Here is a 22,716-nt window from a genome sequence, read left to right on the forward strand (position 1 = left end):
TTAATTCACTTGCTGAGTGTTCATTTGCGGCATCCCTCTGTTGGGTCTTGGGGGCCCTCCACGACCTAGAAGACAAAAATGGCATTTGGTTTTTCTTTCAAATATTATTTGTTTTGCCTTCAAGCAGATTTTCATCTGAAGTCAAGAAGCATGTGGGCAGCTTGTAACCACATAATTAGGTTTAAGAGGTCAATTCTTCAGTGTTCAAGTTTCACCTGTCCTGGAAGTTGTCATGCGCAAATTTGCTCATGTTCTCTAGCTAGAAGAAGAGTAGAGCTAATGGAGTATCCCACCAGTACTCATTCATTCGTTCGTTCAACAAATATTTATTGAGTGCCTACTATGTGCCAGGCACTGTCATCAGGCGTTGGAAATAGATACAGCAGTGAAGACAGACAAGGTACCTGCTCTCATGGAGCTTACATTCTAGTGTACACTCTAGCTTACATTTCAGTAGTAAGTAACATCATACTATCAAAATTAAAGCACCAGAATGAAAAACAGACCTTATTACCTAAACTGTTAAAAAGAAACTACATAAACATTCAAAATTGTATAATGACTTGTAACAGATAAAATAACTTTTTTACATGCTGTTAAAACAGATTATTAGCTACCAGTCAACTCAACTTTCATAGAATATGCTACAAGGTGAGAAAGAACATAACCCACATTCACATGCAAATATCCTTTGACACTTAAGTCAGTAATTCCCAAATGATCTATTAATTTAAAAAAAAAAATGCACCTTTTTGCTGGCCAGTTTCCACTAGCATTGAAATCAGAGTACTTCATAATTCCTCCTTAATATACATTTTATACATGTTATGGCCAATATCTAGAGGAAACCTACTCAACTTAACTTCCCTCAAATCAGAGAACCATTTAGAAGTTCATAGCATATGAGATGCTGCCTCTAATTATTATTATATAGACTGATTCCCTATCCAAATAGGAAGTAGTCAAAAAACTGATAAAGTCTGTAACTGTATAATTCAATAAATTAAGGTTTTGGATGTTTTGTTTAAAACGCAATGTGATGTATCACTAGTAGTGCTCCAAAGGCATTGAAATTTCAACTAGTTCTATCACTTCTAAATGGTTCTCTAAATGTAACTATGGCTTATCTGGCCACTAAAGGGTTTCTGGTCCTAAAATATAATATGCATGTTTCAAAAATGAAAGAATAATAAATTTATATAAATGTTCAATCTCATTCCAAAAATGTCTTACAAAAATGTTTCAGTAAGTACTTCCTAAAAACATTTAGCAGGTTTTAGGACCTGAAAAATAATTTGCAGTTGGAAAAACACTTTTTCTGAGAAGGAGAAATGTTCTAGTTTTCGAGACAGTTTTATATAGTAACAGGGAAAAGTCATTCAAAAAATTAAATTTGGTTCAAGGTACGTTTTAGAAACAGAGCATTTCTTTTAATCCCTAGGAACAAGTTTGGAAATGGTAAATGTATTCCTAACATGTGACCTACATGCAGACTATGAACAGCTCTTCCAAGGCCAGAACAGAAGCTCCACTTAGGAGCTAGGATCACCACCACAAAATATTACCTCGAGGGGCTCCCCGTGGTCCACTCTGCCCAGAGCCTCGCTTGAAATTCTGCTGATATCCATCCTAAAAGACAAGCTCGTTAGTACTGAAGAGAAAACAAGGTACTTTTTCTCAAATGTTTAACCATCTATCTCTACTCTTACAGTTTAACACTTGCAGAATAAGCAGCTTTTTTTTTTTTGATATTCCAATTATCAGAACTAAGTCGTTCTGTGTATTTTTGTCTCAAGAATATTCAAATTAGGTATTTCTGTGCTCTTAAAAATCATTCAGACTATATTAAATGAGTACCTGTACTGAGTGCTAAGAAAAGTGACAATCATTTTACATAACAAAGGCATAAAAATAGCCCCTAATCACCAATTTACTGAATTACATTAAACAACTACATTGGTCCCTTTCATTGGCGGTCCCTTTCATTGGCGTTTTTTATGTTAGGTTTGTATTTTAAAACAATTTACCTACCCGCTGATAGCCAGAGTAGTCCCGGGGAGCACTGAATTGAGATTGTGTATAACCACTGTTTGGAGTGTTAGAAAATGAAGGGCGATAACCATCATATCCTCCTAAAATTTGGGACAAAAAACAACGTTCTTATTGTCACAAGAAATTTTTATTTTCTTATTATTGACCGAGGGAAGAATTGAAAAGTAATGTTACGCCAGTTATTTAAGTTAATTTCTAATGTCCTACTTGATCCAAACAGCTTATAAATTTCAGTGCATAGTAATGGCCTTAAATGATTAAACTTTTAACCATCCATGTATACGAGCATATACGCGCACTCACACAAAACAAAATCCCCATCATATCTAATTATGTATAGAAAACATATGCCCTAAAGGGCAGTAGTAGACATGCATTTGACAAATATCAAAAACACTCATTCCCAATTTTGACAATTTAAATGGTCCCAAAACATACTAAAATGTTTAAATTGTACTTAAGATATTAATGCAGAGAGTTACCAGTCTTTCCTAAAAACCATGTGATAGAGTCCTATATATTTTACAAATTGGAAATGAGCTATTTTGTACCTCTAAATCCATTGGCAGGGCCCCTGTATCCATTCATCAAGCCTCGAGCACCACGAGAACCTCCACGGGACACACCACGGCTATTATAATAGGGCTGACTACTACGTGGAAAGCCAGTGTTCTGCTGGGGAGGCTGCTGATGGTTACCAGTCACCTGATGGGACTGGTCCTGGGAACCATGGTAAGTGCCAACCACTATAATACAAAGGACAAAAAATTACACATATACACACCCCTTGTTACAATTTGTTCTCCCACATGCTTTCTGGTTAAGAAGTGTCTTATATAGTCTCTTCAAGGTTTAATTCTGTCTTTAAATAAATTTTTTACTTTAATAATAGAGGCAATTACAAATGAATGAGGTTTTTTTATCTTTCTCCTACTCATATGTTAAGCTAAGCAGAGTAAAATTCCAAACCTCTGAAAGCACAAAATTGTGTTAGCACACAGAATTCTACCCCTCCAAATGATGTGAATGGTTATATTGACAAACATCTTCTAAATGCATCTGCCTGCCTGCACAAGAGATCCACAATAATTCAAAAGAGCTTACATACTGACACACCTGTAGTACAATTACCACTTTGTACCATTCAATTAGTGGGAGAAACTTTCATATTCTTTTAAATTTCCCTTGATGTTTAGGTGAACATACAAAACCACACTTTCCCATCATAGCTAAGCAAGTATAATGTACAACAGTATAACTAATGTACAAAAGTATAAGCAAGCATACTTAGAAAAATAAGTCAGCAAAGGCCTTCATCAACTTATACCCTTACACCTTAATGCCTGATTCCACTTCAAGTGCTTGTAAGTATAGTCAACTTAGAACAATTTATTAAATTAATCACACTGGCACTCAACACAGTGGAGGGAAAGACCTAGAAAGTTCATAATACCATGTGCTCACACACATGCACACATACCCTATTTTCTCTCCCCTGTACAAAAGTACCTTTCTGGTACCCAATGTTCATAATTCAAGAGGGAGTTTAAAAAAAAAAAAGCAGGGTGTTAAGAATACTTTGAGTGGTGAGGAAGGCATGAATGAATCAAAGGATAGCCCATATTCCAGGAGCAAAACCAGCAGCAACCACAAGTCAGCCCAAACTTCCCGTTTTGGGTAGAAAGAAAAGGTTGTTAACTCTTAAAAATCTTTATAGGACCTATTTTATCAAGAAACCTCAAGTAGGGGCCTCCCCGGTGGCGCAGCGGTTGAGCGCTGGGTTGCGAAACTGCGCGCGGCCTCTGCGGCGCTGGTTCGATCCCCGGCTGCTCCCCGGCCACCAGAGGAGGGTCCTACATGGCGTGCAGACCTCTCCTGCCGCCCGCTGCTCCCCTCAGCAGTGTACTTTGGTCCTTCTGCCTGCTCTGCTCCCCGCTCTGGCTCTGGTGAATTCTCTCACCCTCCCGTGCTTCTGACTGTACCCAGTGCATGTATAAACAAAACAAACAAACAAACCAGCAAACAAATAAATAAAGCATGCCTCTATAAAAAAAAAAAAAAAAAGAAACCTCAAGTACATTCTTTAGTTCTTAAAATGCTATTTTTGCAGTGAGAAGCTAGAGAATGCATAGAAAGAGGAGTCATGATTTTTTTTTTTTGAACTATGTAATGGGCAGAGTAGCACACTATTTGCAATGTGACCTTTCCACATAGATTGCCGTTCCTCTGCACGTAGAAAGTAGTCAAAAGAACTGAATTTTCAATTCACTTTTTATCTGAAGAATCTTATGACTCCTGGTCAATTCTCACTGCAAGTAATTCATTAAAGAACAATTAAAGTGCAACCATTATTTTAAAATGCTAGATTTCTATTAAGGGGGTAGAATTCTTTGTAAAGCATAAACGCTAATCCATAAAAAACACCACATATCCTTGCCAGATCCTTTTTATATGTTGTTCCTGACTAGACACTACTAATTCATATTAAAATGAAAACTTCTGGAATGACAGGACACACTGATTTAGTCAACAAACACCAGAGTGCCCTCAATATGTCAGGCAGGGTCCTAGACATAAGGGGTATTCTCAGTTACTAACTTATACTCCTTAATGTGAGATAGTAAGTGCTTAAAATATACATACAAACGGCATTTATATTTTGTCAGATAATAAGTGATGAGGAAAAAAACAAAGTAGGATGAATGAGGGCAGAGTACACTAGTTTGACAAGGTGAAGGGAAGTCTCTGTGAGGTGATTATCTGGGTAGACCTAACAGACCTAACAGAAGAACCAAGTTATGCAAACATTAGTGGAAAAACAGTTTCAGGTATGAAATAAAATATAAAGATTCTGGAGAATAGAGACCTTGCTATGTGTGTGGCTGACATGGGTACTTAAAGAAAAATATAGACTATACCACGTGATGAAGACAAAGGCCAGATTTTTTGAATCTTGTAAACCAAGGTAAAAACTTTGGGTTTCTTCTCTAAATGTAATGATAGTTTTGAACAAGAGACATCTGATTTATATAGTAAAATGATCACCCCCTGGCTACTATATAGAGAATAGACTGAACTGAAAAAATATAGACAAGGAGACAACTGCAATAGTCCACATATGAGAATGGCTGCCTAGAGTGAGTACGAAAGTGTTTAAAAAGTCAAAGTGGGCCTCCCCGGTGGCGCAGCGGTTGAGCGCTGGGTTGCGAAGCTGCCCGCAGCCTCTGCAGCGCCTGTTCGATCCCCGGCTGCTCCCCGGACACCGGAGGAGGGTCCCACATGGCACACAGACCTTCCTGCCGCCCGCTGCTCCCCTCAGCAGTGTACTTTGGTCCTTCTGCCTGCTCTGCTTCCTGCTCTAGCTCTGGTGAATTCTCTCACCTTCCTGCTCTTCTGACTGTACCCAGTGCATGTATAAATAAATAAATAAATCTTAAAAAAAAAAAAAAGTCAAAGTGACAGGCTGATTGTTCATTTTTTAATTGAAAGTATCAGTAAATGTAGTTAATTTTTGTCGGTACTGCATATTTTGAAATGGTTAGCTAAAAGTTATCTAGCTGAAATGCATCACAGTCAAGTTTAGCAAACTGGAACAAGAGAATTTCAAATCCACTAGCACAAAGAGCAAAATGAACCAACTCAAATGATAAGTATATAACTACTTTTAATTTTATCAGACCATCTGAAAAACAGCAAGCATGTCATCACAATGTCTAAAGACCCTAAAATATACCTGCTCAACAACTATCTTACATGGCTATTAAAGGAAGCCCAGTTTAATCATTCAGAAAATGAGGACAGGTAGCATAAATGACAAACTTTTACCAAATTATGGCTGATTCAACCTCCCTACTGATTAGTGAATACTAATGTTACTGAAAATCTGTAACATTGATCATCAATAAAATCAACAATAGAACATTTCCATTTTTTTAATCAGTCCGATAAAATTAAAGCATTAACTCCATTTGCTCATGTGTTGTAGGAGCCCAATTAAACCCCTAAAATTAAAAAACGAAAGACCTAAAAAAAGGTATTTCATGTCTCATAAATTTGAGAAATCTGTATTATCATGATAAGGTAACAGGTCAGATTACCACATTACTTGCTTATTAACAATGACTTTGTTACAATGTAGTCTACCATTTTTTGCACAAATTTTACTATTAGCATATAACACCCAGCCAATTTTCCTTATTGCTTCCTAATTTTGTATAGCAGTCTTGCTGCCAGGTATCATCTTCATTCAACTCAGAATTAAAAAGCTGGTCATAAGTCAAGTAACAAGTTTCAACCCACTAAAATCATATAATGCTATGGGGATATTATGAAAGCTCAATGACCCAAGAAAAATGAGCACAAGTTCTCCAAAAATTGCACATAATTCACATACAACAAACATGGACTTGATTTCATTCAGGATCAGCAATGAAAAATTTTAGGTACTAGTATTAGAACAAAAATTTTAGGTACTAGTATTAAAACAAAAACTCTTGTGGACACTACCACTCTAAAGTCTAAACTACTGTAACACTACACTACCATTAACTGCATCAGAAAGTAAGTAGTTAAGGAAAGTGAGACTGGTTTTCCTACCTGTTTGAAGTTGTTCTTGCTGAAGTTCTGTTTGTTCTACTTGGTGAGGCTGACTGGAAAAGCTCTGGTTATAACTAGCTTGATACTGATTTTGCGGTTTTAAAGCTTCTGGTTCATTAACAGGAGGAACTGGTGCATTCATATTGAACACCTGTAAGTAAACAAATGATTAGTTCATCCTGTTGTGCTAATAATTTCCTTAATTTTAATATGGTAGATCTCAGTGATGATTTTACCTCAAACAAAAGGAGCATTAAGAAGTCTCAAACACTCCAATACCATAAACACACACACCCCCCTCCCAATTAATGTAGTTTAGTATTAGAAAAAATTATGGATCTATCAAATAACATTTAAACAAGAATTTAAGAGGGATTAAATCTAAGACACACGATTAGCAGCCTCAGAAATGCTATTAGAAAAGATCTTTGGGGGCCTCCCCGAAGGCGGGGCGGTTGAGCGCTGGATTGCGAAGCTGCCCACAGCCTCTGCAGTACCGGTTCGATCCCCGGCTGCTCCCCGGCCACCTGAGGGGGGTCCCACATGGCGCGCAGACCTCTCCTGCCGCCCGCTGCTCCCCTCAGCAGTGTACTTCGGTCCTTCTGCCTGCTCTGCTCCCTGCTCTGGCTCTGGTGAGTTCTCTCACCCTCCCACGCTTCTGACTATACCCAGTGCTTGTATAAATCAATCAATCAATCAAAAAAATTTTATTTAAAAAAATAAAAAAGAAAAGATCTTTGGGAACCTCCCTGGTGGTGTAAGGAGTTAAGATGCAACCTATGAGGCTATCTGCAGCCACTGCAGCATGAGTTCGATCCACAACCAGGGAGCTAACCCACATGGTGCAGCAGACCTCTCCTGTCGCACCCGCTGCTCCCATCAGCAGTGTATTTCAATCTGCCTGTTCTGTTCCCCACTCTGTCTCTGGTGAATCCTCTCAGCCCACACCTTTGGCCTGTAGCCCAGGTCTTGTATTTTTTTTTTAATTTTTTTTTTTTAATAGAGGCATACTTTTATTATTATTTATTTATTTGTTTTGTTTGTTTATACATGCACTGGGTACAGTCAGAAGCGCGGGAGGGTGAGAGAATTCACCAGAGCCAGAGCGGGGAGCAGAGCAGGCAGAAGGACCGAAGTACACTGCTGAGGGGAGCAGCGGGTGGCAGGAGAGGTCTGCGCGCCATGTGGGACCCTCCTCCGGTGGCCAAGGAGCAGCCGGGGATCGAACCGGTGCCGCAGAGGCTGCGGGCAGCTTCGCAACCCAGCGCTCAACCGCTGCGCCACCGGGGAGGCCCTTTTTTTTTTTTTTTTTTTAATCTTTGTAAAAAATTCAAACCCAAAGTATCACAGAGATTAATTGCATGAACTTTAAATATTTACTGATATTTTAATCAAAAGTTAGTATTTTTAGTGTTTAAATCTATGAACATTCCTCTGAGCACCGATTTAGCTACATGTCATTTATTATTATATTTTATCATTTTATAAAAATTTATAATTTAGAGATGCTTACTAAAAACCAAAGAGATAAAATGTCTGAAATTTACTTTGAGATACCTTAGTAAAAGAAAACCACATAAATATGGCATATATAAACACTGTTAAATCTAGGTAACGATTTTCTATTAGAGATGTATTAGTCTACTTCTTGCATCTTTAAAATTGTGTTAATCTAGTCAAAAGAGTGAAACTACAAAATAAGATGAGCACATCTAACTCCTGAAACACAAATTTATCTCTGAGAGCAAGAACAATCAGTTACATTCAATTAAATACACCCTACAGTTAGGGTAGATGCAGACTCCACCAGACAGTTAAGTGAAGAATTCTTACTGAAATTCTCAATCGATAGCACAAGACCAGGTACATAGTTGAATTAATTTGCTTACCGTTTGCATGGACTGGAATGGAGCTGCATTTACATTGATTCCACTGCTATGTAAAGGTTTGCTTGTCCCAGCCTGGAATACCTGAGGCTGAGAAGCAGCAGGAAGGGATGATGATGCAGTAGTCTGGTCTGCATTTAAAGAGATTGTTGCCTAAACACAAAGTAAAAAAGATGCATTTTAGGAGTAAACTAAACTTAGCTGACTCTGTATTTATGAATTAACAAACTCAACTATTTCTTGAAAGCAAAATACTGTCTTGCATGCATTAGATGCAAGATTCAGTGTATTAACAGAAATTTATCTCTGCCCTATTCTTATGTGGCTCAAGTATACATGATCTGGGGCAGGGGTTAAAGTCTCAGCGCTATCAAACTATCACCAGCTACTACAGCACGAGTTCAATCCCCGGCCAGGGAGATACTCACATGGCTCCACAAATTCCTATCTCACTCACTGCTCCCCCACTCAGCAATGTATTTCAGTCACTCCACCTGTTCTGTTCCCCACTCTGTCTTGGTGAATCCTCTCACAAACATCCCCTCCCACACTCTGGCCTAAACCTCAGTTCTTAAATGCATAAATAAAAATAAATCTTTAAAAAAAAAAGTGGATATGATCTGATAATACAACTTGCCTGAATCTGGTCAATTGGTTCCTTCTGTGGTCGTTGTTCTGCAGCATGAGATGGCTGATACAAGGGTTGAGATGCAGTATACCCCTCACTTGTAGATGAAACCAAAGGAACCTACACAGAAGAAATAAAAGCTCCTTTCTGTTATAAACCAATTCTAATACAAATAGGGTTGAAAAATAGCTGTATCCATTAGACTATAAAACTTAGCAAAGGCAAAAAATATATAATTAAAGCTCAAAGTTAAATAAACCCTTGTCCAATTATGAAGTCCCCCTAAGTGTGTCTAAAATGGCAGTATCTGCACTAAATTTCATAATTTTAAACTATGTCTTCTCAAATTCTACTCAGTTCAAAATTTAAAAGGCTTCTTCATTATGATAAACTGTTATGAACACAAGAATTACCAAAAAAAATTAAAAATTTCAAAACATTCAAAAAAAATGTAAACTTGGAACTAAAAGCTGTCACTAACCATATGAAACTAGGACAATGATCAAATTCATAATTGACTTTCATAAGGTAACTGAGAGACCCAAGAACTGAGTAAAAATTAACCTGAAAAAAAATACGTGTATCACTCTTACCTGTGTAGCTTCCGGTTGTACAGGGACTTGATTAGGTTGAGCAAGTCTAGATTCAGAATGAACTGCAAAATTGATCAATATTATTATCCCAAATCAAATTTCTTTCGAATGATACCTACACTTGGATATTAAAGCCAAATTTCTATAGCCAAATCCTAAACTTAACTAAATTACAAAGTATAGGTAGGAGTTTAGCTTTCAAGTGAGCATTCTGATATACCGGTAATAATTAAGTCAACTCATGTGATTGTTCTCAAGTTTGTGCTTTTCAAAGACAAAGATGTTAGAAAGTGCTAGTAAATAAAGCCTCTAGCTATGGGCCTCCCTGGTGGTGCAGCAGGTTGAGTACCGAACTGTGAAGCTGTCCGCAGCCTCCGCAGCACCAGTTAGATTCCCGGCCAGGAAGAAACCTACATGGCATGGCAGATCTCTCCTGTCTTACCCACTGCTCCCCTCAGCAGTGAACTTCAGTCCATCTGCCTATTCTGTTCCCCACTCTGTCTCTGGTGAATTCTCTCACCCTCTCGTGTCTCTGGCCCGTAACCCCAGTTCTTGTATAAATAAATCTTAAAAAAAAAAAAACTATTAAAGCAGTAACTATAAAGGAGCACTATTTTTACTCAAGACTTAGGTTAATAAAAATATAAATACACCTTTAAAATAGCCTATATATACCCCTTGGTATATGTATTATTACCAACTTCCATGATCCTTCCACTACTTTCCCTAACTATGGGTAAACAAATAATCAAAAATATAACATCTTTGGTTAGTCATTTAGAAATCATCCCCTTTCACTGGAGAATCTAATGTACTCAGCATTGCCTGAGTACCTAAAAAGCTTTATAGGTTCTATCAGTGCTGCCTGTACTAACTTTGACATAATTTATCAGCTAGGAAAACCATGTATTTTCTTCTGATAGAGCTCAAGAAATAAACACTAATAACTGATTCCTTCCTAGAAGGCTTAAACCTTCTGTTTTCTGATTCTTGGTAGAGATATGAGAGCAATAAGCTCCCTTCACTTTGAAGAAATCCTAACAACCCTGCCAAATTAAGTGTCATTAAACAAACTTTTACTAATCAACTCCTTTCATGACATTTAACATTATATAACATTAAATGTGTTACTTTAAGAAGTTCCACTTTTGTGCCCTTAATGCTGACATATTCTAGGAAAAAAAACAAGATTCAAAATTAATAATGGCCCTGAAAAGATGATCCACCTTGCTCAATACAAGGCACCATTCTATTAGTGCTATTTCAAATAATGGTATAAGACTAGTGAGAGTTTAAAACATCAAATGTCTTCTAGTCTATCTCTCTCCCTTTCCTCATGAGCATTCCCTTACCTTCACTTATATTTAATAGAATGTTCAGAAATTCTCCTTGAAAGCTATAAACATCCTACAGAAAAAACAACTATATTATTTTTTACCCCTAGATTAATTTTGAAATTTAAAAAGTCAACCAAATTTCATTTATACAAATTATAAAAACTGTCAAAATTGGTCTAGTCAGAAAGTAGTTCCCACCGGCTAGAAAAGATGGTGACTAGTACTTCTGGGATAATGGTAATGTTTCATTTCTGGTTGCTAATATGTTCAGTTTGTGAAAATTCATTGAACTCATTTGCCAAGTACTTTTCTATACATTTATATGCCAATATTTAAAAAAAAAAAAAAAACTATGATACTACGGGTTTTGTTCATATTATAGGAAAAGTTATCAAAAGATACAAGATCTCAAAGTTAAACATGAAAGAGAAAAACAAAATTAACTTTCACAAACTTTATGAAGCCTAAAAACTCTGGCCCTACACTTTATTTCTCATATCTAAATATACCATTACTAACCTGGAGGGCACACCAGCTGGGGCATGTCCATGTTTTGTGTTGGATTCATAGGCTGTGCAGATACAATGGCAGGATCAAGTGTCTGATTTTCAAAATCCAGCATTGAATCCTAAAAGTTAAGATATAATGGAATTAGTTTAAATAATATAAACATGTAAACCTTCTGATACAGTGTTTAAATTTCACCTACCTGTATGAAATTATAGGGTCCCTGCATTTGTGCCATGAGGTCCTGTACTCGCTGCCTTCGAACAAGGGGATCTGCCTGAGCCACTGGAGTCAAAGAGTGGGGTTCTGGTACTGAAGGAGATGCAGCCTGAGGCTGCTGGAGTGAATTTACCACCTGAAAGTGGGAGCAAAGCAGGGAGGGCATGAAGGAGTTCCATTCATTACTATCATGATTATGGGCCCCCAAACAACATGCCACCTATACTGTAAACACAATAGTAGGCGCTAATATATTTACTCAAACTGACCATAATTCTGTCAAATAACATTGACTAAGGCTGTTTCTTTTACATTAGTCTCAATTTCACAGGATCACCATGCAGAATGTGATTTACTTTACAAACTCTTTCGACTACCTTTGTCTACCTCATAACATTCTCTCCACCAATACCACAGGATCAAGCTGTCACCGCATCTAAACTTCTACAAAAGCCAAAGCTCAGATTACCCTTTTCTTAGTTCTAGTAGAAATTTTACTAATGATTGTTTTTAACAATTCCCTGGTGTACTGTAAAACCTTATTTTTATTCCATCAAATTTATAGTCTTCTGTTTGCCTTCAGCCTGGGTAAGTCATAACTATTTCCATTACAAGCGGTACTGACAAAATGATTGCTACCTACGTTATAATGAAGACCAATGAAGTTATAATGAAGAATAATGATCTGCTATTCTATTACCAGGTTGCACCAAAAGATCCTAGAATGCTACCTGGATAACTTTCAGAAAGGTCCACCTACTTAAGGTATTAAAAACAATGCCAAGGGCCTCCCCGGTGGCGCAGCGGTTGAGCGCTGGGTTGCGAAGCTGCCCGCGGCCTCTGCGGCGCCGGTTCGATCCCCGGCTGCTCCCCGGCCACCTGAGGAGGGTCCCACATGGCGCGCAGACCTCTCCTGCCGCCCGCTGCTCCCCTCAGCAGTGTACTTCGGTCCTTCTGCCTGCTCTGCTCCCCGCTCTGGCTCTGGTGAATTCTCTCACCCTCCCGTGCTTCTGCCTGTACCCAGTGCATGTATAAACAAAACAAACAAACCAGCAAACAAATAAATAAAGCATGCCTCTATAAAAAAAAATAAATAAAATTAAAATAAATAAATAAAAACAATGCCAAGTACCATTAAGTAGTAACTTAATTATTAACCTAAGTAATAACATACACCCATATACCCAATCCAGTCAAGAGCCCACAGATTTGCACCCCTATCATATAAATCACCATTCTATAGATCTTTTTAACTAATTTTACTTTTAATCCTCCTTCAAAATTTCTGAAGTGCATTTCTTAATTTAACAGATACACACTATCTTACTACGGTTTCATCTTACTAGGCAACTTTTTGGGGTAAGGGGAAAATTCTTTACTCAATCTATCAACAGTACATTTTGGCACCAACAAAGAGGTGAAGCGAGGGCACTGGTATAATGATATCTTTGGAAAATAATCCTGATAGATAACATCAATAGAGAAGATGTGCTATTCACAGTTCAAGGTTTTTTTCCTACACTTCTGCAAATATCTACAAGAAAGTACCTACAAAAAGATGGAAAAGAATACTTAAGACCAATTTTGGTAAAGCCTTTTGATTTTATCTTCTAGGTAATAAGGCACTACACCAAAGTTCAAGTAACTTAATCAAAACTAACTTTTCCAGTAATTAACCTGACCAGAATGGCCTGGGGCAGTCAGAGAAGGGAAATAACAAAAAGGTGCCTAAACTAGAGATGAACAGCTGAAAAATGGTAATGGAAGTTGAATGATAAATCAAGAAACACTAAAGAAGTCCAGAGCCTGGTAACCAAACAGCACTAGGATAGGGTGAAAGAGAGTCCAAGATGTCTCTCATACCCCTTGAAGGTGGGTCTTTCTGAAGGCTATCCATAGAAGAGCCCAGACTTTTACACAGCAGCCTGATATCAACACAGAGAAAGCATATACTTTAATAGAATAATTAACCCTAAATTATACAGACTTTTTGTGTAATATTTTGTAATTGTATCAGCAAAGCAATGATTCTGTTAAGTATCCACAGGGATAAACAAATCACTGTTTTATTTATTTTTTGTTAAAGATATATTTATTTATACAAGCACTAGGTACAGTCAGAAGCGCGGGAGGGTGAGAGAATTCACCAGAGCCAGCGAAGGGGACAGAATAGGCAGACCGACGAAATACACTGCTGAGGTGAGCAGCAGGCGGCAGGAGAGGTCTGTTGCGCCATGTGGGACCCTCACCAGCGGCCGGGGATCAAACCGGTGCTGCAGATGCTGCGGGCAGCTTCGCAGCTCAGCGCTCAACCATGGCGCCACCGGGGAGGCCCCCAACAAATCACTGTTTTATACATTAAATGATCTTACTTCATTCTTAGATTAAAAACTGCTAAAAGGCATTAACTCTGCAACACAAGAGAACTCTTACCTCGACAGTTTCAGCTGTCCATTCATCCACCTGCTCCTTTTCACCGCTGCTGAACTGTGTTTCTGCCATAAATTGTCTATTTACATACTGTAAAGCAAAGCAAAAATTTGAGACTTCTGTTTCTAAGGCAAAAAGGGGAAAAGAGTCTTTAAAAAAAAAAAAAAATCATACCTCTGTGGATTCAACTTCACTTTGTTCGGTGTATTCTTCAGCTGGCTCGGGTTCTAAAAGGTTAAAAAGTGGTCAAAAGAATTTAAGAAATCATAAAGTCAACAATTTATTTAAACTCCAAACTTCAACTGAATAATGAATGAAGAGTTTCACCATCACATAATCTGAATTTATGTATAATATATTAAAAAAGTTTTCCTTTACCATTTATTCCAGAATAAATTACTTTAGTTTTAATATTCTGAATCCATACACTGGCAATAAAGAGCTATTGGATTGTCAGAAACTTCATGATGTATTTTTTGTTTTCTATGCAAATATCCATGACTTTTTCGACAACCCAATAAATTAAAACATCTATCCTTAGTAGTAATATTATACAGCAGCATACAGATTAAAATCTTTACTCTGTAAAAGCTTTAAGAGTTGAAGGGGGAAAAAAACCCTGCCTTATGTTCATCAGTAACCACAAATTACTCCAATGTGCAATCTTCCCATCTAGTTTCAACCTAATAGCTAACACATAACTGCTTACTGTGTCAGGTTCTATATACATACTTCAAACATTAATTCTAAGAGTTAAAGCCAGTATTTTAATCCAGGCAGTACAATTCTAGAGTCCGTTTTTTTTTTTTTTTAACCATTACTAAACGTATTTCCCAACGATGCTGCAATTATACCCAGAATTTTATTCATCAACTTATCATAAACGTACCCATAGTAATTTACCTACTCTCATGCTTTGTGTTCATTATAAAAGATTCCTTGTCATCAAAGAATTTATAGTTCAAAATTATAGGCGCCTCCTTGGTGGCACAACGGGCTAAGTCACAGCACTATGAAGCTATCTGCAGCCACTGCAGCACGAGTTCAATCCCTGGCCAGGGAGTTAACCCACATGGCGCAGCAGACCTCTCCTGTCTCGCCCGCTGTTCTCCTCAGCAGTGTATTTCTGTATATCTGCTTGTTCTGCTCCCCATTCTGTCTCTGGTGAATCCTCTCACCCTCCTGCACCTCTGGTTTGTACCCCAGCTATTGTATACATAAATAAATAAATCTTAAAAAAAAAAGATCATGGAGTTACAATCTCTCATCGTTTATACATATATGAATTATTCACCTCATATACTGGCAACGCAAACAGCAATCAATTTGGGCATGTTGGCCAAAAATTTATTTGAAAAGCCTTACAATATTTGCCCTTCATCCAGACTCCAGCCTAGCAGTGCTACAGCAAAAGAAGTATCAATTCATAACAGTGATCAAAGACCAGAAAGATAAATGACCTATACTAATTAATACCTGGGACTGTCTCTTAATGTAACTAAGTCTTAATATTTTGTCATGCTTCAGGTTTCTTTAAAAAACCTGAGTGTACATATGTAACTAAATAAAGGTTTAGCATGAATTTGTGGCAAAGGAAAACAAAACCAGGACCCGAAGCTAAAGCTCGTATCCACCTAGGTACTCACCAGTCTCAGCTACCTGGTCTTCAACTGTAGGTGCAGAGGCCGCCTCTTCTTCCTCACATAACCCATTCTGGTGGTTGTGGGTGCTGTCGAAGTAGTTTGACTGGAAAACACGCTCAACAATTTCCTTTAGAGCTTTATCTAAAAGAAAATATGAATTCGTGTTAAGACTGTCAGAGGATGGCAGACTTGAAAAAGATTTACCATTCTATGTGTAACTACAGTTAAAAAAAAAAAAAAACTGAACTGTTACTAAAACACAGTGAACTCCAAGAACAGAAATTACAAATACTTCAAGTATTTGAAATAAATTAATTGCCCCCAAATCTGACATTTAACATATATTCACTCAGTTAGTAAGCACCTAACTAATATGGCAGGCAATACACTAGAAACTGGGGAGATCAAAAGACATTAAGAAGATCCAGGTCTGGGCCTCCCCGGTGGCGCAGCGGTTGAGTGCTGGGTTGCGAAGCTGCCCACAGCCTCTGCAGCGCCAGTTCGATCCCCGGATGCTCCCCGGCCACCGGAGGAGGGTCCCACATGGCGCGCAGACCTCTCCTGCCGCCCGCTGCTCCCTTCAGCAGTGTACTTCGGTCCTTCTGCCTGCTCTGCTCCCCGCTCTGGCTCTGGTGAATTCTCTCACCCTCCCGCGCTTCTGACTGTACCCAGTGCTTGTATAAAGAAATAAAATAAATCTTTAAAAAAAAAAAAAAAAAAAGAAAAAAAGAAGATCCAGGTCTGCCCACCGTAAGCTAATAGGGTGAGCTTAGCAGTTGTCAAATATGCACAAAACAATACAACTGGATCAGTGATAAGTATTACACAGGTCCAATAGATTGGACCTAGTCAAGGAAAAGTTATATGAGGCTTTCCTGGCATTAAGTGTTGTAAAAGGTGAGATCTGGAAGATGAGTAGAAAGAAGTATTTCAAGGCAGAGGTAACAACATTTACAAAGTCCTATACAAAGGAGAAGGGTGCCAAACACAGACAATGACAGTATGTGATTGTATGTAATGACAGTATATGACAGTATGTGGCTGAAGCACAGGGAATAAACAAAACAAAAAACAGCATAAGGACAAATGAGGCAGGAGAGACTAGTTAAGGGTCAGAAGACACAAGGTGAAGATATGGCCAAATGTAGACAAACTGTAACTAAAATGAACTCATTAAAAGATTTTAAAGGATGGGAAAAATTCCATTAGACAAAAAGAAGATAAGTATTAAAAAAAAGAAATAGAAATATCAAAAGTATTTAAAAGGCAAATAAAATGGTCAGAATTTGGGGGGCAGGAGGGAGGTAGAAGGGATGTTCCAAAAATGTGTGTCAAGAATTCATCTCAGGGCCTCCCCGGTGGCGCAGCGGTTGAGCGCTGGGTTGCGAAGTTGCCCGCAGCCTCTGCAGCACCAGTTCAATTCCTGGCTGCTCCCCGGCCACCGGAGGAGGGTCCCGCATGGCGCGCAGACCTCTCCTGCCGCCCGCTGCTCCCCTCAGCAGTGTACTTCGGTCCTTCTGCCTGCTCTGCTCCCCGCTCTGGCTCTGGTGAATTCTCTCATCCTCCCGCACTTCTGACTGTACCCAATGCTTGTATAAATAAAAATAAATAAATCTTTAAAAAAAAAAAAAAAAGAATTCATCTCACTTTCCTGGCCATTTTTAGTAGATGTACAGCATATATAATAGGGCAATTTCACAAAAAGTCACTACACAGAAAAACAAAATTTCAGGGGCCATATCATACCAAAGTATTGTAAAATTAAAACCGTTAACAAAACTGCTCACAACTTTTAAATACTGTATACATCATGTTTTCCTTCCCTTGCTTCAGAGGCATATGACTCAGAACTATGTTTTCAAAAAAAAGTCACCCATGAAAAATAAATGCACATAGAAACACTAAATTTTAAGTACATGAATCCCTCCCCTTCCCTTTAGCTCTAGAGATGTTACATATTAAGATGTGGGAACAAGATTGGGTAGGAAGTTAACACCGAAAGAAGCTACAAACTGAGATGTTTAACTTTTTTATTCCTCAATAATACTCATGAAAATTTAATCAGGCACAATCTAAAACACTTTTTTAAGCTAACAAGCTTATACACATATCAGTTACTTTCCAAACAAATTTCAAGTAGTGAATTCACTGCATATTTATTACAGAACTCAAAAAGCAAGAAGACATATTTATAACAGAACTCAAAAAGCAAAAAATCATGATTTTTTACAAAGAAACGTGGACCACGCAATTCAACAACCAACTAAGAAAAATGACTTCTGACATGAAAAGTCATAGGCAGATTGGTTCCTCATACCTGATTTACCTATTCCTTAAAGCACATACACTCCCCCAAATCATCATACAGTTCTGCTAATTGAAGCTTAAAATACAATTCCTTTTTAAGCAAACAGCTAAAAATAAGGTACCTTACTATGTTCAAACATCTACTTTCCTAAATCAACTTTATAACTAGGTAGACAAGAATCTACTCTGATTTACTAAGGGGTTAAAACCTACAATTCCTAATTTACTAAGGTAGTGAAACTTAAATGATGCCCCCCACCTTTAAATCAACAGTTACATATTTGAGATTAAGGGGCTTATATACAGAAAACTAACTAGATACTAACTTTCTTAAAGTACAAATGAGGGACCTCCCGGGTGGCACAAGGGGCTAAGTCTCTGCACTATGAAGCTATCCTCAGCCACTGCAGCACAAGTTCATCCCCCGGCCAGGGTGCTAATCCACAAGGCACAGCAGATCTCTCCGGTCTCATCCATTTCTCTCCTCAGCAGTGTATTTCAGTAGATCCAACTGTTCTGCTCCCCACTCTGGTGAATTTCTCTCTCCCCTGCACCTGTGGCCTGTACCCCAGCTCTTGTATGCATAAATAAATAAAATAAATCTTTTTTTAAAAGTACAGAAAAGTAGTGCCTAGATTCGTAGTAGACCAAGGAAAACTAAAGAAAGAGCAAAGTAATGACCATGAATAGAATATGAAGCACAATAAGTAATTTGCACAAAATTTCAGACATAAGGAAAAGAAAAAACCCAGTTCCAATCTAATACCAAAATCTCTAAAAAGTCAATTTGGTATCCACCTTTTAAATCCAAAACCATATTGTTAGGACTCTCATCTTTACATATTTTGGCTGTTGACACTATTTTAACTTACAGATACAAATGTCAAAATACACACACACACACACACACACGAAATAAACAATGGATGATTGTTATTTATGCGAGTTTGAAATTTCTTTAACATTACTTTTAATTTAAAAACTAAAAAATTAAAAGTCTTAGCTATAAAATCAAAGTTATCAGTGATACTCACAGGTTGTTCCACATACAGACTTTTCTTTCCCTTCCAGCAAGTCCCACAGGTGAATGGAGGCATGTTCATACTGCTCATTTAACCTTGTAAAAAAAATAAAATAGCAATTTAATCACCTTTCAGTTGTCCACTACATTTAGAAGTTTCTATCATCAAATATCACTGTACCTCAAGCTCATGTCTCGTTCAGGGTCTGCTAATTTGTAGAATTCATCCAACAATGACAACTCCTCTTCAGACAGTATTGGCACTCCATTCAAACCTTGTTTCAGGTCAGTTCGCACTTCATCATCTCCCAATTTGTCCAGTACATATTGCAATTCAAGTACAGTTTTTAAACGTTTCTGTTCAGCTTCCTCTCTCATAAGCTGCTCTCGACGTGCTGTTTTCTTTATCGTTTTCTGAATCTGCATAAGAATAAATACAGCACAGAGAAACTTTACAAATTCTTTTTATCAATTTCAGGTGTAATGTAATACATATTTTGCTTAATGAGTCAGATGTGATTCCAATAAACAAAAGGATGATTCCCAACTTACAAAGAGTTTCAAACATTATGTTCTGTAAGCAATTTTTAGAAATTCAAACCACATTCTTCCCTAGGAGATATTACACTACTGAAATGTTGCTGATGAAACATACATTTGGGATTTACTTCAAAATATTTGAGCAGACAGGGAAGCAAGAATAGATATGAGTATATATGAAATGACTTTCCATGAGTTAACTACAGTTGGGTTTGGGTACATGGGAGTTCATTAAATTCTTTAGTTTTCACATTTTCCACAATAAAAATCAAAAATTTTTATTAAAGCTGAGTCAGAAAAAAATCCAACAATAAGAAAATCTTACTTGTATCTGTCTCCTACATGGAAAAACGATCGAAAGTTCTAATGTTAAATATCTACTACTGATTCACAAGGAGATACCAAACCCACCGGTGGCTCTTCACCCCAAACCATCCACTGCTGCTATTATAAGACATCCCAAGATATTGAAAATAGTGGCCAAAAACTGCTTTGTTTTTACAAGGGAAGCTAGCAAAGAAAAAAAAAAGGAGGCAGACAAGACAGGCAAAGGTATGACTGTATGAACGCATTTTTCCTACTGTTCTTTTCCTTCTAATACTTTTTCTTCCCTAGGGACACTGAAAGAACATCAGCGAAACTCACATATTCCTCTCCTCATGTTAGCGTTAGCTTTTTTGGGGGGGTGGAGGGGGATGTCAAAGAAACATCAGTCTTTTCAAATCACAAGTGTTTTCTTTTTCTTCTCACCTCATAAAGGCCCAATAAAACGTTCCCAGAAAAACCCAGTATTGAAACTGAAGCAGAGGATATATTTGAAGTTACAAAATGAGACAGTAGCTTCAGAAACAGACTCAATATCAAATTATATATCAATCCTACTGCTATGACCCAAATTTCTCAAAAAAAAAAAAAAAATACAACTAGAACATGGTATGGTTCATTAAGCCCGAGGCTCTAATCTAAGAAGCTAAATGGGAACAAATCTCTACTTGGACCCAAAATTAAGTTTCCTTTATGTTTGCTTTGAGGGATATCATCAGCATTTTCCACTGTTTTTCAAATTTTATAAGTAACAATAATGTTAAGTGCATACATGTCTGTTATGTGTCAAACACTGTTTTAAGTAAAATTCTATGATGAAGTGGGTACTACTATTACCGCCATTTTACAGATTAGAAAAATAAAACAGTGTGACAGATAGCCTTTCCTCCCTCTCTCATCCTTCTCTATCCTCTGGTTCTGTTTCTCCGGAAATCCGACTGACAAGGAACAGAGAAGTTAAGGAACTCACCCAAAGTCATATACTATTAAAGTGGAAGAATCAGATTCAACCAGACAATCTGGTTCCAGAATCAGTTTTTAATCTCTGTATACTTGTCTTTCATCCCAGAATAAATTGTGTTGCTTATTCATCTCACCTTATCAGAGGCAACTTTATATGTCACAATGCTAGGAAGCTGTCTGCAGCCTCTGCAGTGTGGGTTCCATCCCAGCCGAAGAGCGAGAATCCCACATGGTGCAGCAGACCTCTCCTGTCTCACCCGCTGCTCCCCTCAGCAGTGTATTTCATCAGTCTGCCTGTTCTGTTCCCCGCTCTGTCTCTGGTGTATCCTCTCACCCTCCCGCGCATCTGGCCTGTACCCCAGTTCTTGTATGCATGAATAAATAAATCTTAAAAAAAAAAAAAAAGATTAATGTTTTGTTCTCAACTATCAAGAATAATTTGACTTTGCTTGTATTTTAATTTTTGTTCTGGTCCCAAAGACTTCTGCCATAGCGTAAGATGTATGAGAAAACATTACTTTGTGGTATCAAGAGGAAAGGTTATCAGTCTGCAACATCCATTAAGATCCCTTATGAAGGGCCTCCCTGGTAGCACAAGTGGTTAAGACACAACCTATGAAGCTAGCCACAGCCTCTACAGCACGAGTTCGATCCCCGGCCAGAGAGCTACCAACATGGTGCAGCAGACCTCTCCTGACTCACCCGCTGCTCCCCTCAGCAGTGTATTTCAATCAATCTGCCTGTTCTGTTCCTCACTATCCCTGATGAATCCTTTCACCCCCCACCCCACAACACACACCTCTGGCCTGTACCCCAGTTCTTACATGCATAAATAAATAATTCTTAAAAGAGAGAGTGAGTGAGAGAGAGAGAGAGAGAGAGAGAGCGCCCTTATGAAGAGGGTGGTTACCAATTATATTAAGACTCTCTTCTGAAAATGAAATTCTAAGATGGTCAAAGGCATAAAGGGACATATGAAAAACACCTACCGTATCTATATAAATTTGCACAGCTAGTTTTTTAAACTGGTAAGATGTTAAGGAACTACTATACGCGTTTGTTGTATGTGAAACTCAGTTCTTTAAAGACATCTTTCAGATGTCACATTCAACTTTTCAAAATTGGAAAGCATCTTAGATATAATTGAACCAAACAGTTCACCTTGCAGAGAGATGAACAACGGTAATGCAAAGACTAAAACCCAAAGAAACCAATCAAAAAGGGGTAAGAGGACTAAATATGCATCTCTCTAAAGATGACATACAAGATGGCTAACAAACATATGAAAAAATGTTCTTTACCACCTATCATCAAGGAAATGCAAATCAAAATCACGAGATACCACCTTACACCTATGAGAAGAGCCTATGACAAAAAGACCAGAAACAAGAATTAGCAAAAGATTTAGAGAAAAAGGGAACCCTTGGAACACTGCCGAAAATGTAAATTGGTCCAGCCCCTATAGAAAAAAGTACAGAAATGACCCAAAGTATTAAAAATAGATCAGCGCTATCTATGATCCAGCATTTCTACTCCTAGGTATCTAGACAAAGAAATCAAATCACTAGTTCAAAGGGATACTGCACTCCTACATTCACTACAGCACTACTTAAAATAGTCTGGAAACATCAACAAATGAGTAGATAAAGATGTGGTATATATACACAGGA

The 22,716-nt window shown here is 37.8% G+C and overlaps 1 protein-coding gene across 5 annotated transcripts in view; it reads right to left on the reverse strand.

The window, feature by feature from the left end:
• CAPRIN1 (cell cycle associated protein 1) overlaps positions 1–22,716 on the reverse strand; it is a gene marked incomplete at both ends in the record, with an annotated part of 34,767 nt that continues 12,051 nt past the window's right edge. Inside the window, 15 exons of one of the 5 annotated variants that reach the window (XM_084255147.1) lie at positions 1–65; positions 1,566–1,629; positions 2,032–2,132; positions 2,604–2,798; positions 6,649–6,799; positions 8,538–8,687; positions 9,172–9,282; positions 9,756–9,817; positions 11,612–11,720; positions 11,802–11,954; positions 14,252–14,338; positions 14,423–14,475; positions 15,895–16,032; positions 19,233–19,315; positions 19,401–19,639. In XM_084255147.1, the coding sequence (XP_084111273.1) occupies positions 1–65; positions 1,566–1,629; positions 2,032–2,132; positions 2,604–2,798; positions 6,649–6,799; positions 8,538–8,687; positions 9,172–9,282; positions 9,756–9,817; positions 11,612–11,720; positions 11,802–11,954; positions 14,252–14,338; positions 14,423–14,475; positions 15,895–16,032; positions 19,233–19,315; positions 19,401–19,639 (1,761 nt within the window). The remainder of the gene's footprint in view (positions 66–1,565; positions 1,630–2,031; positions 2,133–2,603; positions 2,799–6,648; positions 6,800–8,537; positions 8,688–9,171; positions 9,283–9,755; positions 9,818–11,611; positions 11,721–11,801; positions 11,955–14,251; positions 14,339–14,422; positions 14,476–15,894; positions 16,033–19,232; positions 19,316–19,400; positions 19,640–22,716) is intronic. The other 4 variants (XM_084255144.1, XM_084255143.1, XM_084255146.1 and 1 more) reach the window with 4 other exon arrangements.

The sequence above is a fragment of the Talpa europaea genome, assembly GCF_964194135.1.
Source record: "Talpa europaea genome assembly, chromosome: 1".
Lineage (NCBI taxonomy): Eukaryota > Metazoa > Chordata > Mammalia > Eulipotyphla > Talpidae > Talpa > Talpa europaea.